The 18,436-nt window shown below is 29.2% G+C and overlaps 1 protein-coding gene across 1 annotated transcript; it reads right to left on the bottom strand.

Annotated features, from left to right (window-relative positions):
* Positions 1-203: 203 nt before the first annotated feature.
* Positions 204-4,195, bottom strand: LOC120072643 (mitochondrial uncoupling protein 1). Its single transcript, XM_039025063.2, has 9 exons — positions 3,761-4,195; positions 2,858-3,070; positions 2,691-2,769; positions 1,798-1,931; positions 1,624-1,722; positions 1,416-1,520; positions 1,194-1,268; positions 992-1,078; positions 204-611 (listed from the first exon to the last, which is right to left on the bottom strand). Exons 1-9 carry the CDS (start codon positions 3,842-3,844, stop codon positions 573-575), a joined length of 915 nt encoding a protein of 304 aa, XP_038880991.1. The 5' UTR covers positions 3,845-4,195; the 3' UTR covers positions 204-572.
* Positions 4,196-18,436: the final 14,241 nt, after the last annotated feature.

The following is an 18,436-nucleotide window of genomic DNA, read 5'->3' as shown; positions in this document are numbered from 1 at the left end:
TTATTTGAAATGTGACCACCATAGATTAAACTTTTCTTTTGAGTCATTTATCATATTCACGACCCTTATAGATACCAAGCCAAACCATGATGATTTGATTTACCATATATATATATAAATTCAAACATAGACTACACAAATTCGAGCTTCCCAACTGAAGCTACATAGATCAAAGGCTATTTAAAAGAAAACCACGAGCCATATATCTCTGAAACTTCTAATATTTCGTTTAAAGATGTTTCCAATGGACTACAATACAACATGATTATAGTCTAAAGACTTGGCAATTGGAATACAAAAGAAAATTGAACTCTTATTTAAGGAAAATAGTTTAATAAGATTAGCAGAATGATAAATATATTGTAATACAGAAAATGAATGACAACTTTGAGAAAGAATCTTTCAGTCTAAGGATTACTTTCATCTTATTCTCTCCCATGGCAGGAGCAAAAGATTTCATCTCATCAATGGAATTAGCACATAAAGTAGATTCTTCATGTGGGGTGGTTTTTATTCTCTAAGCAAATGTCTGAAAAGGGAGCAATCTGCTTCCACGTCACTCCCCCAATAGCTCAAGATGAAGATTCTATATTTCTCACAAACTTCTTGGCCTATCACATAACAAATAATTGAGTGACAAGGACTCGTTAGATTACAAGTATGTATTGCTTCTTAGCAGAAAATTAGATAACCCAGTCTTTCATAAATCTTGGTTCTGTTCACACAGAGAAGAAAAAGAATCTGCAAATTCTTTCTTTTGATGTATTGTTTCTTTCCTATTTAATTTTCAATTATTTTGGTTCTAGCCCAAAAGAAAGTGTTGTTGAGGTTTCTTACTTTCAGAGACTGGTTTAGTATTGAAAATTGAGAAGAAATGAAAGAAGAAGATTCCTGAGAAATATGCTTTATACTCTTTAAGTAATCTAATTCTTAGCAATTGAGTAGCTGATGAAAATTTGACATCGAGGGTGCAGGGGTCGAAAGGAAGTACCTGTTCTAGAGTTAGGAACATGATCACATTCCATGATCCTAACCGACCAAAATTCGGGATAAAGCCCTTATAAAATGCCAGAGGTCCCTACAAAATGCAAATCCCAGATAATAAATTTACTTTGTTTTAGTTTAGAACACAGATATCAAGAGAACAGACTCAACTAAGTTAAAGGAAATAATGAAAGAGTAAGAAAACATACATCATTTCTTAAAGTCTTGATGAAACAATCAAGTGTGCTTTTGTAAGCTGAATCTCCCATCATTCTTGACTTCACCTGTCAAAAAGGTATATGATCATGTGCAAATGACTCCAAGTCTCATGAAACAACATGAATTATGTTCGAAAGAGAGTGTGGCACCTAGAAATTGTTAAAAGAAAACACTATGAAAGAGGTGACATAGCATGGATATAGAAAGATTACCACGTCCACTGGCGAGCCAATGCAGACAGCAAAAAACCCTGCTCCAAGACCAGCAAGAAGATGAGTAACAACATTATCTGTGAAACCTGGAATTTTCAAAATTGTCTGCAATGAATATAATAAGATAAGAATCAGGACAAAAAGTCCCCCCGCATGGAGGGCAGGAAACAAGAATAGTTCTAAAAACACAACTTCCCAATGGTTTTACCTGTTTCACTTGATCGTAGCTGGCCAGTTCTGCAGCATTTATAATTGCATTTCTTGCAATATTTGGTCCAATGCCGGTCCATAGAGCGCCAATTCCTTCCTATATGTTATAGGAAAGTCATACAAATGGAAATGGCAATAAAATTTTCCCTGATCTTGAGGTCAAATAGCTAACCTGTCTCACAATAGTTGAATAAGCATTCAATGCACCAGAATAACGCCTAGGCACACCAGGAGGTAATTTTCCTTCCGCTTGAAGTCTAACTTTCACAAGATCGGTTGGATTTGCTACTGTGATTCCTAGAGCACCTGTTACAGGAGGAGGATAGGAAAATGAGGAAATTTAACTTTCCACTCCTACCTCTTTTGGATGATTTTAACTTTTCTGGAAAAAAAAAAAAAAAAAAAAAAAAAAAAAACCTGTTTGGAATAACTTTCAAAGTGCTTAAAAATATTTAAAGCACAAAAAAAAATGCTTTAAGCAATTAAAAAGCCATTCTAAATAGACCATTAAATAGTCTCATTCACTACGTCAAACTGGTTGGGCTTCTAAAAAATGAGTGAGAAGTTAAATATAATAACCGTTCGGAAGAAATGTTTATTCTACAACTCAATTACTTCCAAAGCCAATGACATTATGTGTTCCTTTTTTGCAAGATTTTCACTAGTTCAAACTTTCAAAAATATTCACTCATTCATAGTTTTCTTTGAGCATAGAGGCAATAGAAGGCTTTGTGGGGACAGGACTACATAAAAGTTTTAGCAGGACTATTATAATTTGGAAGAGGAATGCCAAAAAGTCCAAGCATATCTTGTCTTAGAAGAGAGATAGAGTGTGGATTGATCAAGAATTTACAGGCCAATCCTTTTCCATTATGGATGGTTTATTTACTGATATTGTTATTAATCAATATTTTGAGGAACTCCTAAGTCCTGATACTTTGAAATTTTTCCATCATCCTCGAAAAGAAATACACACATGAAAGCAAAAACACAAATACGGCAACCATGAGACGTGCAATGGGAAAAAAAATGTTATACACAGCAAAAAGTTCAATCCATCCTCACCAGTTGTCAGTGCAGCAAGAATCTTCTTGGATAAAGGGACATCACCAACAAAGTCACTGCCCACATAAAAGTTTTTGACCTGCGATGTAAACAATATACAAATTTGTGTTAGATATGAGCTAAAAGACAGAACAGTAGAGACTCCCAGACTGGACTCAAAAACTTACAGGCTCATACATCCCAATCCTTAAGCCACCAAAAACGCACTGACGATGCAATCCGGGAACAATGCCTTTCCACAACGATGCCAAACCTTCTTCTCTGGCTATGGTTGCAACAGTGCCCAGCATGCCCCTATACTTCGGTAAGACATCTCCCGCAACAGCTTTCTTTTGTAACTGAAGCCTAACCTTGGCAGTGTCTAGAGGAATCGTACATACCTGCATCAACATCAAACGCATGTCAATTATTGTCAAAAATCATTTCAGATCCAACAATGTAAGGTGGATGAAGATCGCAACAGTTGCTTGGGTGCAAAAACATAACAATTTTGTTTTTAGTTTCAGTTACCTGTTTCAGATCATTAAGTTCATAATATCTACTTGTAGCTATGTTTCCTTTGTTTACCATTCCACCATTTAAAAACACTTCTAGAATTTTTGTTTCTTACACCCCCTAGCAAACGTTAACAACAACATCGATCGATTTCCATGGTTCCCCAACACAAACACAAGATATCAAATATTTAGAAGATCACAACTTTGTGGTATCAAAGATAATAAGATTCAGTTCTAACTTTTAATGATGGTCAAGATCCCTCAAAACAGCAGTCAAACTCCAACCTCATTCAGAACAAAACCTTGTTTAGAAGACAAAATCGATTAAGCCAATCCTAGTGCATTGTTAACCAGAGTTAAAAATGGTCAAGATGCAGATAAAATCAGCCAATTACATCACAAACCCACGTTTATAATTTGAATTTGACAACTACAAAATACACCAAACACTAAACTCGTTAACCCCAAATCAAACGTGGACAAAAACAAATTTTCAACAAGAAACTTTTCAGAAACACAAACGCCAAAAGGGTTTAAGAAGATGCAGAGCAGAGTATGCATATAATATATTACCTCAGCGAAACAAGCAGCGAAAGCACTGCTGGCGAAGGTGCCAGCGAATGAGATGTCCGATTTGCCTTTCGAATCGGCTACCATGGCTAAACCGGAGCAGCCGAGGGCCAAAGAAAACAAACCCACGAGACTAAACCGGCGAGAAGGAGATCAAGATCAATTCAGAGAGAAAAGCGAAAAAACTGAAGTAGAACAAAGGAATGGAAGAAGAAGAATAATGGGTCTCGTCGTCGAGATGGGAATCTGGGGAAAAGCAAAACGAGAAAGAAGTGATTAGCGAAGCTTTGATTGTTCGTCTTGGCAGCTCTCTTCTTGGGTTTCGGTCTACTACGCCACTTCGACAATCACTTAATTTCAATTTATTTATAAAAGAAAAATACTTAGGTCCTACGACTCCTTTAGATTTTGTATTCAATAATATCCTTTGATTCATCCAAACTCCGAAGCTTATTCTATTTTCGTAGATAGATTTTTTTAAAAGCATCAATTTAAATTTTTAAATTTTTTAAAAATGTTTACTTTAATATTTACTATTAAAATTTGATAAGATGAATGATATTTTTAGATAATTAGGTTATCAAATAAGTTAATCACTCTGAAAAAAATATAGAATTTTAAATTTGAATTAGATGGTAAAACTATTTTGTGTAGAACTCAAAAATCATTTTACGTTCAAGATTTTTGTCATTCGGTACTTTATCGGGTTAATTATTGACATTTTACTTTTTCATTTTGCTCAAGAAGATTTAAAATTCATTGACCAAGATAAATATAAATCTTTTTTATTTCGTTTCTCCTTTTTTGAGGCAGGATAATTTAAATTTTTATTTTGTATAATCGTTAATTCTGGTTATTATAAATTTAGTCTTACTAATATAGATATTAATGATTTTCCTTTCCCAAAAACAATAGGTATTTAAGAAAAAGAAAAAAATATTTTGAATTTACAAAAATGTTCAATAGATTCGGAAGGCTTCTTATTGTAATTATTTCATTCTTTTTTAAAATATATATATAAATTTAATCACTATAATTTGGAAAAAGTCAAAATTTGATCTTTGTGATTTTAAAGGTGGTAATTTAGCATTATGGTTTGATACGACCTCATAAATATTTTATATGGTTTGATAAAATCTCCATGAATAATCATTGTCATATAGATTGTTTGTGAAAATTTTATCAACCCATGATACTAAATTACAACTTTATATAAATTATAGTGACCAAATATGCAATTTAACTTACTTTTTTAGCTTTGAAATTTGTGATTTTTTTTTCAAAGATATTGAATTAAATGTGTGGGTGAAAAATCAAACCTCTAATCTCGAGGTTGATAGTAGAAGCACTGTGTTAGTTGAGCTATGCTCGTTTTGACTCCAATTTTGTGTTATGAGACCTATTTTCAATATTGAGGCAATAGGTATAGACTCTCGATAAGGCTTTTAAATTTATGTTGACAAATTGATGTTTCAATTGATGGGTTTGAATTATATGAAGTGTCAAATATAAATATGATATTAATATTAATCTGAACAAAAATTTATTTCTCAATTCAAAAGTATATTTATAAACTTATTGATTTATAAGGGGTTTTTTTCTCATAAATTCCATGATTTTTTTATATAAAATTGAAGCATCGACACTTTTATTAACATCAGTAAAACTTATTGATTTATAAGGGGTTTTTTTCAAATAAATTCCATGATTTTTTTTTATATAAAATTGAAGCATCAACACTTTTATTAACGTCAGTATTTTAAATATTTAAAAACATGTTTGATAAATATATAAATTTCTAATTTTACTTATAATAAATTTCAATTTATTCAAAATAGTCATCAATAAAGATATTAAACATTGGAATCCTTTCGTCCCAAATTATTATACTAAAAAGAATGTAGATACATAAAGAAGTAATAACAACAATGTGCAATTCTTTAATGGAAACAATGAATCAAAGACTCAAAAGGGAAAAAGATTTGATTTTGGCTTTTAAATTTTTATTTCATCAAATTTCAAACATTGCCCATTTAATATATATGAAATTTATTAATTTAAAGTCAACCGACTCGATCGTACCCAAATGTAGAATGCCTTTGGTTTAGAAAAACAATAAAACTTTATTTTTTTATAAGTCCACTTGTGTGGAGTTTTAAAATATTTCAAATTAAACTATCAATAATTATGATTGTTTTTTTGATAAGTTTAAAAAGTATATCGCCATGTTTGTTTCCAAAAGATTAAAAAAAATATAGTTTAAAATAATATCTAAATTCTTATACTTTGAAATTTGTTTAATTTTTAATTTATGTAATTTCAATTATTTAATTTTGATTCAGGTACTTTTAATTAAAAACTTTTGCGTCTCTCTAATATGTCGATCAATTTACAGGACTTCTTCCTCCAAATGACTTCTTTAAACTTAATGTTGATGGAGTTTGGTCCTCTAATGAAACCTCTTCTCGATTTGGTTCTATTATCAGAGATGACAATGGCACCATCATTGCTTTTATGTAAGGATGGCAAAATTTCCCGCGGAGTCGGGTCCTCGACCCAATCGGGGCAGAAAATTCCTAGTTTGACCGGGGACAGGGTCAAATCGAGAATTTAAATCGGGTCCCCAATTGGAGACAGGGCGGAGATGGGGAGGGGATCCCAACCCCGTCCCCGACTCTGAACCTGATCCCCATCCCAATTTTCTAATTGTTAATATATATAAAATAATAATAATAATAATAATAATAATAATAAATTATATACTACTTAGCTCAGCTATGTTTCAAATTTTTTTTTAAAATTTTAAAAATCTAATATAATAAATTTAAGTTTTATTAATTTCTAATTAAAAAATATATAAGGATTATTTTCCTATATAAAATTTATAATTTCAATACTAAATTTAGTCAATTTTAAATAATAAAAATAATAAAATAAAAAGTGAGGATATCCGAATCTCCAAACAGGATTCCCCGACTCCGACTCCCCAAAACTAGAAATGGGGTGTCTCCCCACCCCGGTTCGGTTGTCATCCCTACTTCCATGGATTTTCTGGTATTCTTCAAAGTCCTCTTCAAGGGAAACTTGCAGCATCTTCCATGAATTATCATCAGCATCTAAATTAAATCTTCAACATCTACTAATTGAATATGATTCCATCAATGTTGTTAGGGGTCTTAGAGATTCTTCATCTTTTAGAAATGAAATTGGAGTCTGGTGTGATAATATTCGAGCTTCTCTGCAGCTACTTTCTTCCTTCTCTATCTCTCGTATTCTAAGAGGATGTAACATTACTCACTCTTTAGCTTCCCTCACTACTGAATCCTCCTCCCCTTTTGTCTAGATTGACCATTTTCCCGCATAGCTTTCGAGTTTGGCCTATTGTGAAGCTTTCGTCCCTGTAAATTCCTCATTTCATTATTGAATTTTTCTTTTATCTCAAAAGAAAAATATTTACTTTTGATTTATGTGCTTTTAATAAATGTTAAGTTGAGTCACTATTCATTTTTATTTTTAAATAATCATCGTCTAACATTTTTACTATAAATAGGGGTATATATGGATTGGATTTGGTAGGATTTAGGATTTTTTTTGGTTGAGTTGGCAACCCAAAATACCTAAAGTCTCATCCAACCCTTAAAATTCGGGTTTTGTTGGGTTTGGTTGAGTTTTTTTATTTTTTCTTTTTATTTATAAATATGTAAATTTATATACAACACAATACTCATAATTAAAATCTTATAAAATTCAAATGTTAAATACCAAATATCTATGATATTTATTACAAGTTTTAAACAAAAATAAATATCATAACAATTTTTTTAAAAAAATATTAAAAACTCAAAATTGATCGATAAAAGTAATCAAATTTTGAATAATATATATATATCGGGTTGGTTTGGGTCAACCCAACATTTTTTTTAGTCAACTCACAATCCAATCAACTAAACAAAAATAAAAAAGTTTAACCCAACTTAAAAACAAAATTAATCCAATCCAATCCTTATATTTTGGATTGAATTGTCGAGTTATTTGAACACCACAATTATAAAATTTGAAAACATATATTGTATGAAAATTATTATTTTTATTCAACTAAATTCGATAAAAGTTAATTTTGATAAACTAAATTTAAAATTTATTTATTTTACTAAAATTAAATAATTAAAAGTACACATACTAAAATTATATAAATTTCTGGATATATGAACCAAAACATAATTTTAACCGGAAATATATTTATAAAAAGAGAAAGAGAGAGAAAAAGGCGACTTTGTACTAAACAATAATAAAGTTACTTTAAAGTTTTAGGGATTAATTGGATAAGTATGATAGCTTTTAAAAAAGAGAATAGGAAAAAAAAAAAAAGAAGATATTTTTTAAACCATGTAGGAAAATGTGTGTGTGTTTTTTTTTTTTTTTTTTTTTTTATCTTCGTTAAAATGCGTCTTTAGAAAGACTTATTCACCTTGAAATATATATCACCACTACATGAAACTCACGAAAAATAAAAGAAACTAAAATCGATGATTTTTTTTTTTTTTTTGTTTATATAAAACATTGTACATGGTTAGTACATACCAATTTGGATTTGTTGTGGTACTCACCTAGGTTCAAATCCAACCCCAAACGTTTTTATTTTTTTATTTTTTTTCTTGATTTGATATTTTCAATCTTAAATATTAATAGTCTATCACTTTGCGATACAAAATATTATAATGAGTGCAATGTTAAATATTTGAAGAATTAAGTAATTATATAATTTTAATTTAATAAAATAGTTGTTAATTTAAATATTAAGATAATAATAATTTTTATTTATTTATTTAAATGTTCTGGTCTCACAGTGCATTTCTTTTATTTTTAAAAAAATAATCTTAAATATTAATAATCCTATAATTTTGCAAGAAAAATATATAATTAATTCATTATTTCAATTTAATACTATAATAACTAAAATCATATTTTTAGTAGTATTTAAAATTTAATTTAAATACTAAATACAAATTCGAAAAGTATTTAATTCTTTTATGCTTAAAAATATTTTCTTTATTTAAGGTATATGCTATAGATTAGATAGTCAAACTTTTAATTCTTCAATTCTAAAAGTAGTCGAACTAAAAAATATAATTAATAGTTAAATTATAATTTAAATACGAATGGGATGTTTGGGGCAATGACCATCATAAGATTATAATAATCATCACTTGCTATAGTCAATACTATTTTGTAATCCCCAATTAGCTACCGTCAACACTATTTCAAAACTCTCATTTACTATATTTACTATTTGGTGCAGTTTTTACTATCTTACATTCATCGTTTTCTTAATTCTTTGATATAGTATTTACCATTTTGTTCTCAAACTAAAATAGTTTACATTTCAAACAATATAACTCAAACTAAAATAATCTACACCTCAAACACAAACTATTATAACCTAGGACTATAATAATCAATTTATTGTCCCAAACGCCCCCTAAAATATCAATCATTTTAAAGTGTAACATAAAAAATTAATATATGATTGAAATAAACCAAAGTGCGATTAATATACCATATTTAAAAATATCAATAAAGATGATTATTATCTTAATATTTAAATTATAGTTTAACTATTATTTTATTAAATTAAAATTATATGGACACTTGATCCACGAATCATACATTTTTATGAGGAGAACATATTATTGTAGTTTGTTCAAGACTGTTTTCAAATATAAGAAAATGAATCATAATATTTAGATTACAAATATAACAATTTTTTTACATGTAACTGCGATAGACTACTATCCGTGTCAATCTATATCTATCTCTGTCATGATAGACACAGATAGTAGTCTATCACGGTCTATCGTAGATAGACTATTTTGTTATTATTTGTAAATATTTTCAGCAATTTTGTCAGTTAGAATAATTTTTTTTTACTATACGTAAAATTATAAAATTTATTGATATATTAATTACTTTTTATATACACATTATAAATATAATGAGAATTAGTCTTAGATTTTTTCAAGAAGTATCTAACGACATCGGTATTTTTATCAATATTTCTATAAAACTAAGACTTCTATATTTTCATTGACATTGATATTTTAAAATTTGGTTGACATATTAATTATAATTTTTTCTCAATGATATTGTTAAAAAAAAAAAAAAAAAATCAATGATGAAATTGTAATATTTCCAAACCTAATAACTAAATTGAAATAAAAAAACAAAATTCAAATTTGAAGGATAAATTTGTAACATTAAGAAATTTAAAAACTAAATTAAAACCAAACTTACTCAATACTGAATAATTAAAAATGTAACATTTTGAAATATATAGACCAAATAGAAATCGACTCAAAATTTAGATATTAAAAATATTTTTTTTCCGTAAAAAATAACATTCAACAATTTAAGTACAACGAAAAATAGTTTAAAAGGAAAATGAAAAGAGGTAAACAAAAGGGTTAATAAAAAGAAATTAAAAAAAAATAAAGAAATAGTAACGGAAGTTAACGGAAGAAAATTGAAAGAAAAGAGAAAATAAAACGGTGAAATGCACTGAAAGACAAAAAAATGAACCCTATTTCTCCAAATATTTTTTAAACAACCCGTTTTCTCCAATATTTTCTTTAAAAAAACAGCCTTATTTCTCCGATTAACCCAGTTTTAGGCTTTTAGATATTTGCGTGGCGCGTTATGGAGTATGGATCAGCATTGACTAGCAAGTTTGATGATGCCACGTGGAGATCAACGATCTTTCACCTAGGACCGAAGTATTATAAAATTTTGAGGGACGTTTGGATGGAGAGAATTGGAATCGAAATAAGAACAGGAATGGATAAGGGTTATACATCCTCTTATTTGATATAAATTTTAAAGCTTTAAGTATGAGAATAAGTTATTATCATGCATTCTTTATACTCATGAATGATACTCATCTAAAATGATGAGTTTTCTTGATATCTACTATCTCGTCTTTTAATACATGAATTTAATCTTTTATTTTATATTGTTAAAATTCATTAATATATGAATATTGAATTTATAGTTTAGAAAATTACATTAAAATTTGAATTTAACTACTTCATATTTATAAATAAATTAATTAATTATATAATAAATCGTAAATGATCGTACTATTAATTCATTGATAAATTAGATATGTAGTTAATTAACCGTTATTATGATTAATATTTTATGAGATTGTTTTTTAACAATTATAATTATTTTATCATTGATTTATTATAATTCATTGTTTTGTATTCACATAATGTTATATTTGTTTTTTAAAACTGACTTGGATTGTTTTATTAATGAATATATCGTATTTATATAAATTCATCAAATTACGTAATCATGTAACTTTAATTCTAAACTACTCATTTTACAAATATTTGTAATTAATAATTTAATTAATATTATTACTTAATAGTAAAATAATTAATTTTGCTCAAAACGTTGAATTGAATTTATTGTTTATCAACTAATCTATCAAATTCTTATAGAGGTTTTCATGATTAATTTTATAAATAAAATACAAAGCTAATTTGTTACCGTAAATTTTTTATAACATTTTCATGTACAACTAGACACGGTCATCATTGATTGCCAGCAATCTTATTCCGAAGTTTTAATTCCCAGACATACTTAATTCCTATACATTTTTAAAACCTTAAACCAAACGGCTCCTAAATGAAATTCAAAAAACCACCTGTGGTGGAAGTTGCAATCAGCTTTCAAACTTTCAATTGTAAGAATCGAGCCTTTGAACTTATAAAGTGTTAAAATTAGACCCTCAAACTTATAATAATTGTAGAAATTGGACCACGAAGTGATAACAATTTAACACTCAAACTTATACAATTAGTACACTTTCTACCACGGTATAAGTTTGAGAGTTCAATTTTAACATTTATATAAGTTTGAAGGTTCAAATTTTACAATTGAAAGTTTGATGGTATAATTACAACTACCACTGTATATTTGAAATGATTTTTTGCGATTTGTTCAAAGTTTTATTTCAAACCATCATCAAACATTTTGTCTTGTTTATTTATGTAAACTAAGATGTTGAGATAATAACAATGTTATGTTATAATTGAATAGAAATCAACATGTACTAAGGCCACGTTTATCAAACCGTAATCAAAATTGATGCAATCATAATGAAATTTCATTGATGAATCAATTATAAGGATACTCAATTGCAAATGTAATTGGATTGCTTTTGATCACATTTACTTATAATTATGAATTTTGTCACATTTACTATTACTATTGCCGCTACCGTTACCTCTAAGGGTCAAACGATAACGATAGTAGTAAATATGTCAGAATTCATAATTTTTCTTATGGAACGGTAACAATAATGATAACGATACGGCGTAATTTTCAGTTGCAATTGAATTGGGCACGTTCTGCTCGTCAATCAACTTGCGTCTTTAATTACATATTTGGAAGTGGGTTCCATTTGCTCGAACAGATGTAGAACACAAGTAAACAACATCAAATATAGTCAAATCGAGTCCACTTTTTTTATTACTTGACCTAATTTTGGGAGCATTTCTGACCAGGTTGAGAGTGGGTACATTGAAGGAACATAGCCCACTACCATAGGGCTGAAAAGCTACAATCATAGGCCACTTGCATTTGCATGAAAGGGCTGCCACATTCAAGAGCTTTTTTAGATGATAATCCATCCCTATTGTCCTTTGATGTCAGACATATGATCAATTTGCAGATATTTGCTTGCATCTTATGTTAAACCAACATTTATTCTCAATGTTTGATATATTTCAATTTTGTTTGTCTAAGAATAAATTTGGGATGGTAACTATAAAACTTGATAAGTGGATCTCCAATCATTTAGATTAAGAATGTAAATTTGTTCAAATTTAGTTTGCTATGAATAAATTAGCCATAAAATTAGAAGGTAATTACAAAAGTGAAACTTCATTTAATAACTATTGTTAGATTTTCTTTCCTTTGTTGGTTTTTCTTTTGAAAAAAGTATGATTGTTTTCTCAATGATCATCGGCTTTTTTTTCTTTAAGTTAAAAACAACATTTGAATTTTTATCCTAATTTATATATATATAAAAAAACAAATAAATAAAAATTTGGTATTAACCTTGAAAACATTACTAATATCAAAACAAGTAAACTCATAGATGAAACGAGTGTTTACAAATTATATACTTTTAACTTTGGTTCACTATGGCATTTATACTTTCAAAATATTTATTTTAGTAACCGTATATTTATATTTCAATTTTAGTTCATTTTGATTCATAATACTTTTCAAATAATCAGTTTGATCTATGTGTTTTTAAAAATAGTAATGTCCATCCATTTTTTATTCTTAATTCATTTTCAGATGATTAAAATTATCACTCTTAAAAAGTAAGGATCAAAATGAACTAAATTAAAAATATAAATATCACAATAAATATTTTAAAAGTATATAGACGAAAAAAAATGAATGTTAAAAATACAATAACCAAAATGAACATTTTGGAAAATCAAAATGAACTAAAACTAAAAATACAGACTCACAAAGACCAACTTAGTATTTAAACCATCAAACCATTTACCCCTGGTCCAACGTATCTCCTTGTAATTACATTGTTTTTATTTGCTCACTCTTAAGCTTATACCATTATTCATATTTCAGTAAGCCTACTCAATACCAACATTTTTTTAGGTAGCTTAAAAGTCACTTTTAATCCATAAATTTTCGTAAAATAACAATTTAGTCTTTACACTTTGATTTATAGCGATTTAAGTCTATGAACTTTCAATTTTGTTAACTTAGTCCCTAAACTTTATTATGTGACAATTTGGTCATTGTACTTTAAAACCTGTAACAATTTAGTCTCTATTGTAGAAATTAGTGTTAAGATCTAATGAGATTTCTAGTATAAATAAATTAATAAACTAATTAGAGATTCAATATTTTTATAAAATATAAAGTCTAACTCATAAAACAATAAAAATTGACATCGAATATTGATTTTGATTTTGATTTTGATTTTTTTTAAAACGTTAGGGACTAAATTGTTACAAAATTGAAAGTACAATGACTAAATTATTATAATAAAGTTCAAAGACTAAATTGTTATAAAATTGAAAGTATAGAGTCTAAATCGTTACCGACCAAAATTGAATGACTAAATTGTTAGTTTCATAGTAGTTTAGGGACCAAAAATATTTTAAACCAAAAGAAATTAGTAAACGACATTTTTATGCTTCTTACTCTTGTGAATTTGAATCTCATGCTTTTTTTAATATGTGTGTGTATATAATTTGGTCTAGATTTTGGGTATATTTTCTTTGGTCTTTAGATCTCGGAAGTGTAGAATATTGAAACTTAAGATTAAATGAAAAATTAACTAAAAACTCGTGATAACAATGTAATATTTTGAAATTCAATGACGAAATAGTCAAACTCAAAAGTAAAAGTGTAACATTTTGAATATATAGAATAGAGTGAAACTAGAGAGATTAAAAAGATATTTTTCCATTTTATAGAAAGGAAGATACTACATCATGATTAGATATTTTGTCATGTAACCAGCTCTTTTTTATTTTCGTTTTTAAACAAAAAATTGAACTATTTCTGTGTCTAATTTGAAATGGATTGAACAAAGATAGATATACATGACACACAGAGATGTGTAACAAATATATTTTCATATTTTGAAATAATAATAATAATGAATAATAGTTTTGAACAACACAAGTATAACTCAATTGACATACTATCAACTTCGAAATTTGATATTGTATTATTTTTTCATATATTGTAAAGGAAAAATTAGAAAATTGAAAGAACCACCCCGAGGTTTGTTAGTAGTTGTCATTATACTCTCAAACTTTCATTTGTAAAAAGTAGGCTTGTAAACTTTTACAAGTGTTAAAACTAGACCCTCAAACTTACTGTAGTTGTAAAAATTTGATCCCCAAACGATAAAAACTGGACCCTCAAATATATAACAATTTGAAAAAATGTGTGAATGTCAAACTACATAACTTGTGTCATACATAATGTTTTAGCACAAGGTATAACAAGATGCGACTCGAAAGTAAACAACAAGATAAATACGACACAAGGATTGTAACCCAATTAAGTGCAAAATCACCTAGGTCTAGTGGGCAGATTGCCCATTGAAAAAAAAAAAAAAAAAAATCTTCACTAAGCGAAATAGTTAAGTAACTACAATATAATTCTTATAGTTAAACACATCCAACAGTGACTCAAGCAACTTTAACTTCTAGTTTATACATAGACTCCCCTAAGTATGAGATCCCCACTTTCACTATAACAAGCCAAATTCTAAGAAATTGCATGTATTTATCTTGATTACGTAGATTTGCATTTCAAATTTTAGAGATTTAGAATTATTTTATTTTGGTTAAATCGATTTAAATTAATCTTGGTCAAGATATGAAATTAATTCGATTACTCGGAATAGAATTTAATTTTGGTTTTGGAATGAGTGGATTTCAATTGGGTTTTAATTGGAGTTTGGTGGAGATTTAAAATCCTACTGGAATCTTAATTATTAGGTTTGAAGTGGAAAAAATAAATAATTAAATTTTGTTGTTGTTGAGGAAAAGAAAGATTTTTTTTTTGTTTATATTTTTTGGTTGAGGGAAAAATGTGGGAATTAGGGTTTTAAAAGTTTTTATTTATTTAAAGGAGTTTTTTGATTTGCGTGCAAAGTAAAGAAAAAAACGATTAATGTAAAATAATAAAAATTGTAGCAATTAGTAATTATCGTAGCAAATGAGGGTTTTGAAATAGTATGAACGATAACTAATTGGGAGTTGAAATAGTATTTACTATATAAAGAGATGGGGGAGTTTTTTTTATTATTTTTTTTTTAATATTGTGATTAGGAAAACAATTTAGAGAAATATAGTGGTTCTGAAACTATTTACAAATTTAGGATTGTTTTGGAGTTTTCGAGGGCGGGGATATTGTGTAAAATATTTTGTTGAGAGTTCAACCCTCGACCTGTCGAAAATTAAAGAAGATGTCGAGGTTTGACCCTTGACCTAAAGGAAATTAAAGAAGACGACAAATTTGAAGAGAGGTCGAAGGTTCAATCCTCGACCTATCGAAAATTAAAGAATAGGTCGAGGTTTCGACCCTTGACCTAAAGAAAATTAAAGAAGATGACAAAATTTGAAGAAGAGGTCGTGGGTTGAACCCTCAACCTAAATAGATGACAAAATTTAAACAAGAGGTCGAGGGTTCAACCGGTCATTCGAGAATATTTTATTTAGTTTCTTTCCCCCGTACATCGGATTAATCGCACACAATCGCTTAGTAAACTACGCAATTGTTTAGTAATTATACATGATCGCACACAATCGCTTAGTCAATTATCCACGATCGTTTAGTAATTATACACGATTACACACAAATCGTTTAGTAAATTATTGTGCGATCGTTTAGTAATTCTTTATTAACCTAACAATAGGTGCAAACTTCCGGAAAGAATAAGTGAATGATGAACAACTTCTTTATTAGACGATAGGAATCAAACAAGATTAATCGTTCGCTTACGATACGCTAAACGATAGTTTACAATCTCTCAATGATCGCTCAGTATGACTAACGATCGCTTACTAAATCCTCTACGATTGCCCACAAAGTCCTACACGATTGCTTAGCTATTACTATTACACAATCGCCTTCTCAGAACCTATACAATCGCCTACCTTTTACTATACGATCGTCTACCAAGTGCTACACGATCGCCTAATGGAAATAGACGATGAGCGGCACGCTGCGATGGCTTCTCCACGACAGCGTCTTCTGAACTCTCACTCTCGAGAGATCTCTTTCCTCACTTCTGATATTCAGACTTTTCTATCTCTCTTTTTGTTTCCTTCTCCTTTTAAACCTCAATTTCTCCCAACATAATTGAAAGACATTCTTAACTGATTCAACCACCTCTCATCTATTCTTTCTTTCTTGACGTTGCCATATAATTAGGATCCTATCAGTCTGAAAGTCAGAAATGATATAACAGTTATCTAAATTTATTTAAATGATCGCTTAGTTATTTATACTATGTACAACACCAATTGTATTGTACAATATGTAATTTTAGCACAAATTTATCTAAACGATCGCTTAGTTATTTATTTGCTTAGTTAAATGTACAACACTAAGTGTATTCTACAAATTTAGCACAAATTTATCCCATTTCCTAAACGTGAAAATTGGTTAATTAAAAAATAATTAATCAATTGATTTATTTAATAAATATAATCATATTATATTTATATCCTATAGTTTGATATCATATATCTACTATAGTATTTTTCCTATATTTGATATAAATCATATTTATATCTAATTTCCTTCAAAATAATGTATCTCATACATTTAGCCAATTATATCATATATATCATATATAATTGTACTTCCTCTTGTCAATTTGAACATTTCAAATTAACCAAAACACTGGTTTTTGACTTTATCCAAGCTACCCAGGTGACCTAATGGACCTGTGGCTCGAAGCTCTAGCGATACGTGAATAGCTGACTAAACTCTTTAACCATGAGGTTCACCATCCGTTAACTGTCAGTGATTCCACTAAAGACCAACAGCTGAACTTTTCTTACCACAAATATATTTTTGTGTCCATTGGATATACCCAATCATGAGTACGATGACCCTTCACAGATGCTCGTAAGTACAGATGGGCCAATTTACTGTTTTGCCCCTGTAGTTACATCTCACTCCTTAACTACCACTGATTTCTCTAATGAACAATACAACATAGTCCAACTATGTGTGAACACCTCTCGGGCCAAGAGAAGGTGTGTGGGGCCACATCATTCAAGCCTTGGAATCAGCCCTTAAGGGAGCCATCTATCTACTTATCCCTGCATCGGGAAATGAGTGAATTCCTTCTTGTGTAGCTGAGTTCACAGCTCCCAAATCAGACGTATCCCCAAAATGGTAGGTTTGAATCGGAGACTTGGCCACTTGCACCCATACAAATCAAATGACCGCCCTCAATGGTAGGAGTTCCCAACTCACTCAAGATTGAGGTTATGTTACCTATGGTCATCCTAGTGAAGTGAAGTCTCTGTCATGAACGGTGTTATATAACGAGACATTTACACTTTGTAGTCAGGTCTTATACAAACTCTTTGTATAGGACGCCCCCGTTCGCATGTCCCCAACACGAATGATTAGGATCAAATCATCTGTGGCAAGCCACAATACTTGTGACCATTCCACAAAGTGGGCCGCGTTCGTAGCGTTGCCGGATAAGGTTTCCCTCCTATATCCATATACGACAAACTATTTTGGTTATCACTCAAGGCATGATCTACTTGTATGTCATCACATACATGCTTGAGTCACATACAGATAACTAGGGATTTGATGTTTATTGGTTTTTGGTAAAGCAACTAAAACAAGTAAATGAGCAAAACAACAAGATGTGAAGTAAATATCATATATTAACAATCATAGGTGTTCGTATGTATTATTTACAAACTACAGGACACGAGACTTTAGGGCATCAACCCCAACAATTAGGACAACCACACATGTAGCCAACCAGTACAAATACATGTTTGATTTGCTTCAACCTAATCAAATACATTAACACTGAACCAAATTGATTATTTTATACACATTTTTATTGTATTT

This window comes from Benincasa hispida, chromosome 3 (assembly GCF_027475165.1).
Source record: "Benincasa hispida cultivar pf3 chromosome 3, pf3_genome.v1.1, whole genome shotgun sequence".
NCBI lineage: Eukaryota > Viridiplantae > Streptophyta > Magnoliopsida > Cucurbitales > Cucurbitaceae > Benincasa > Benincasa hispida.
The sequence above is the reverse complement of the archived record's forward strand: the minus strand, read 5'-3'. Positions and strand labels throughout refer to the sequence as shown.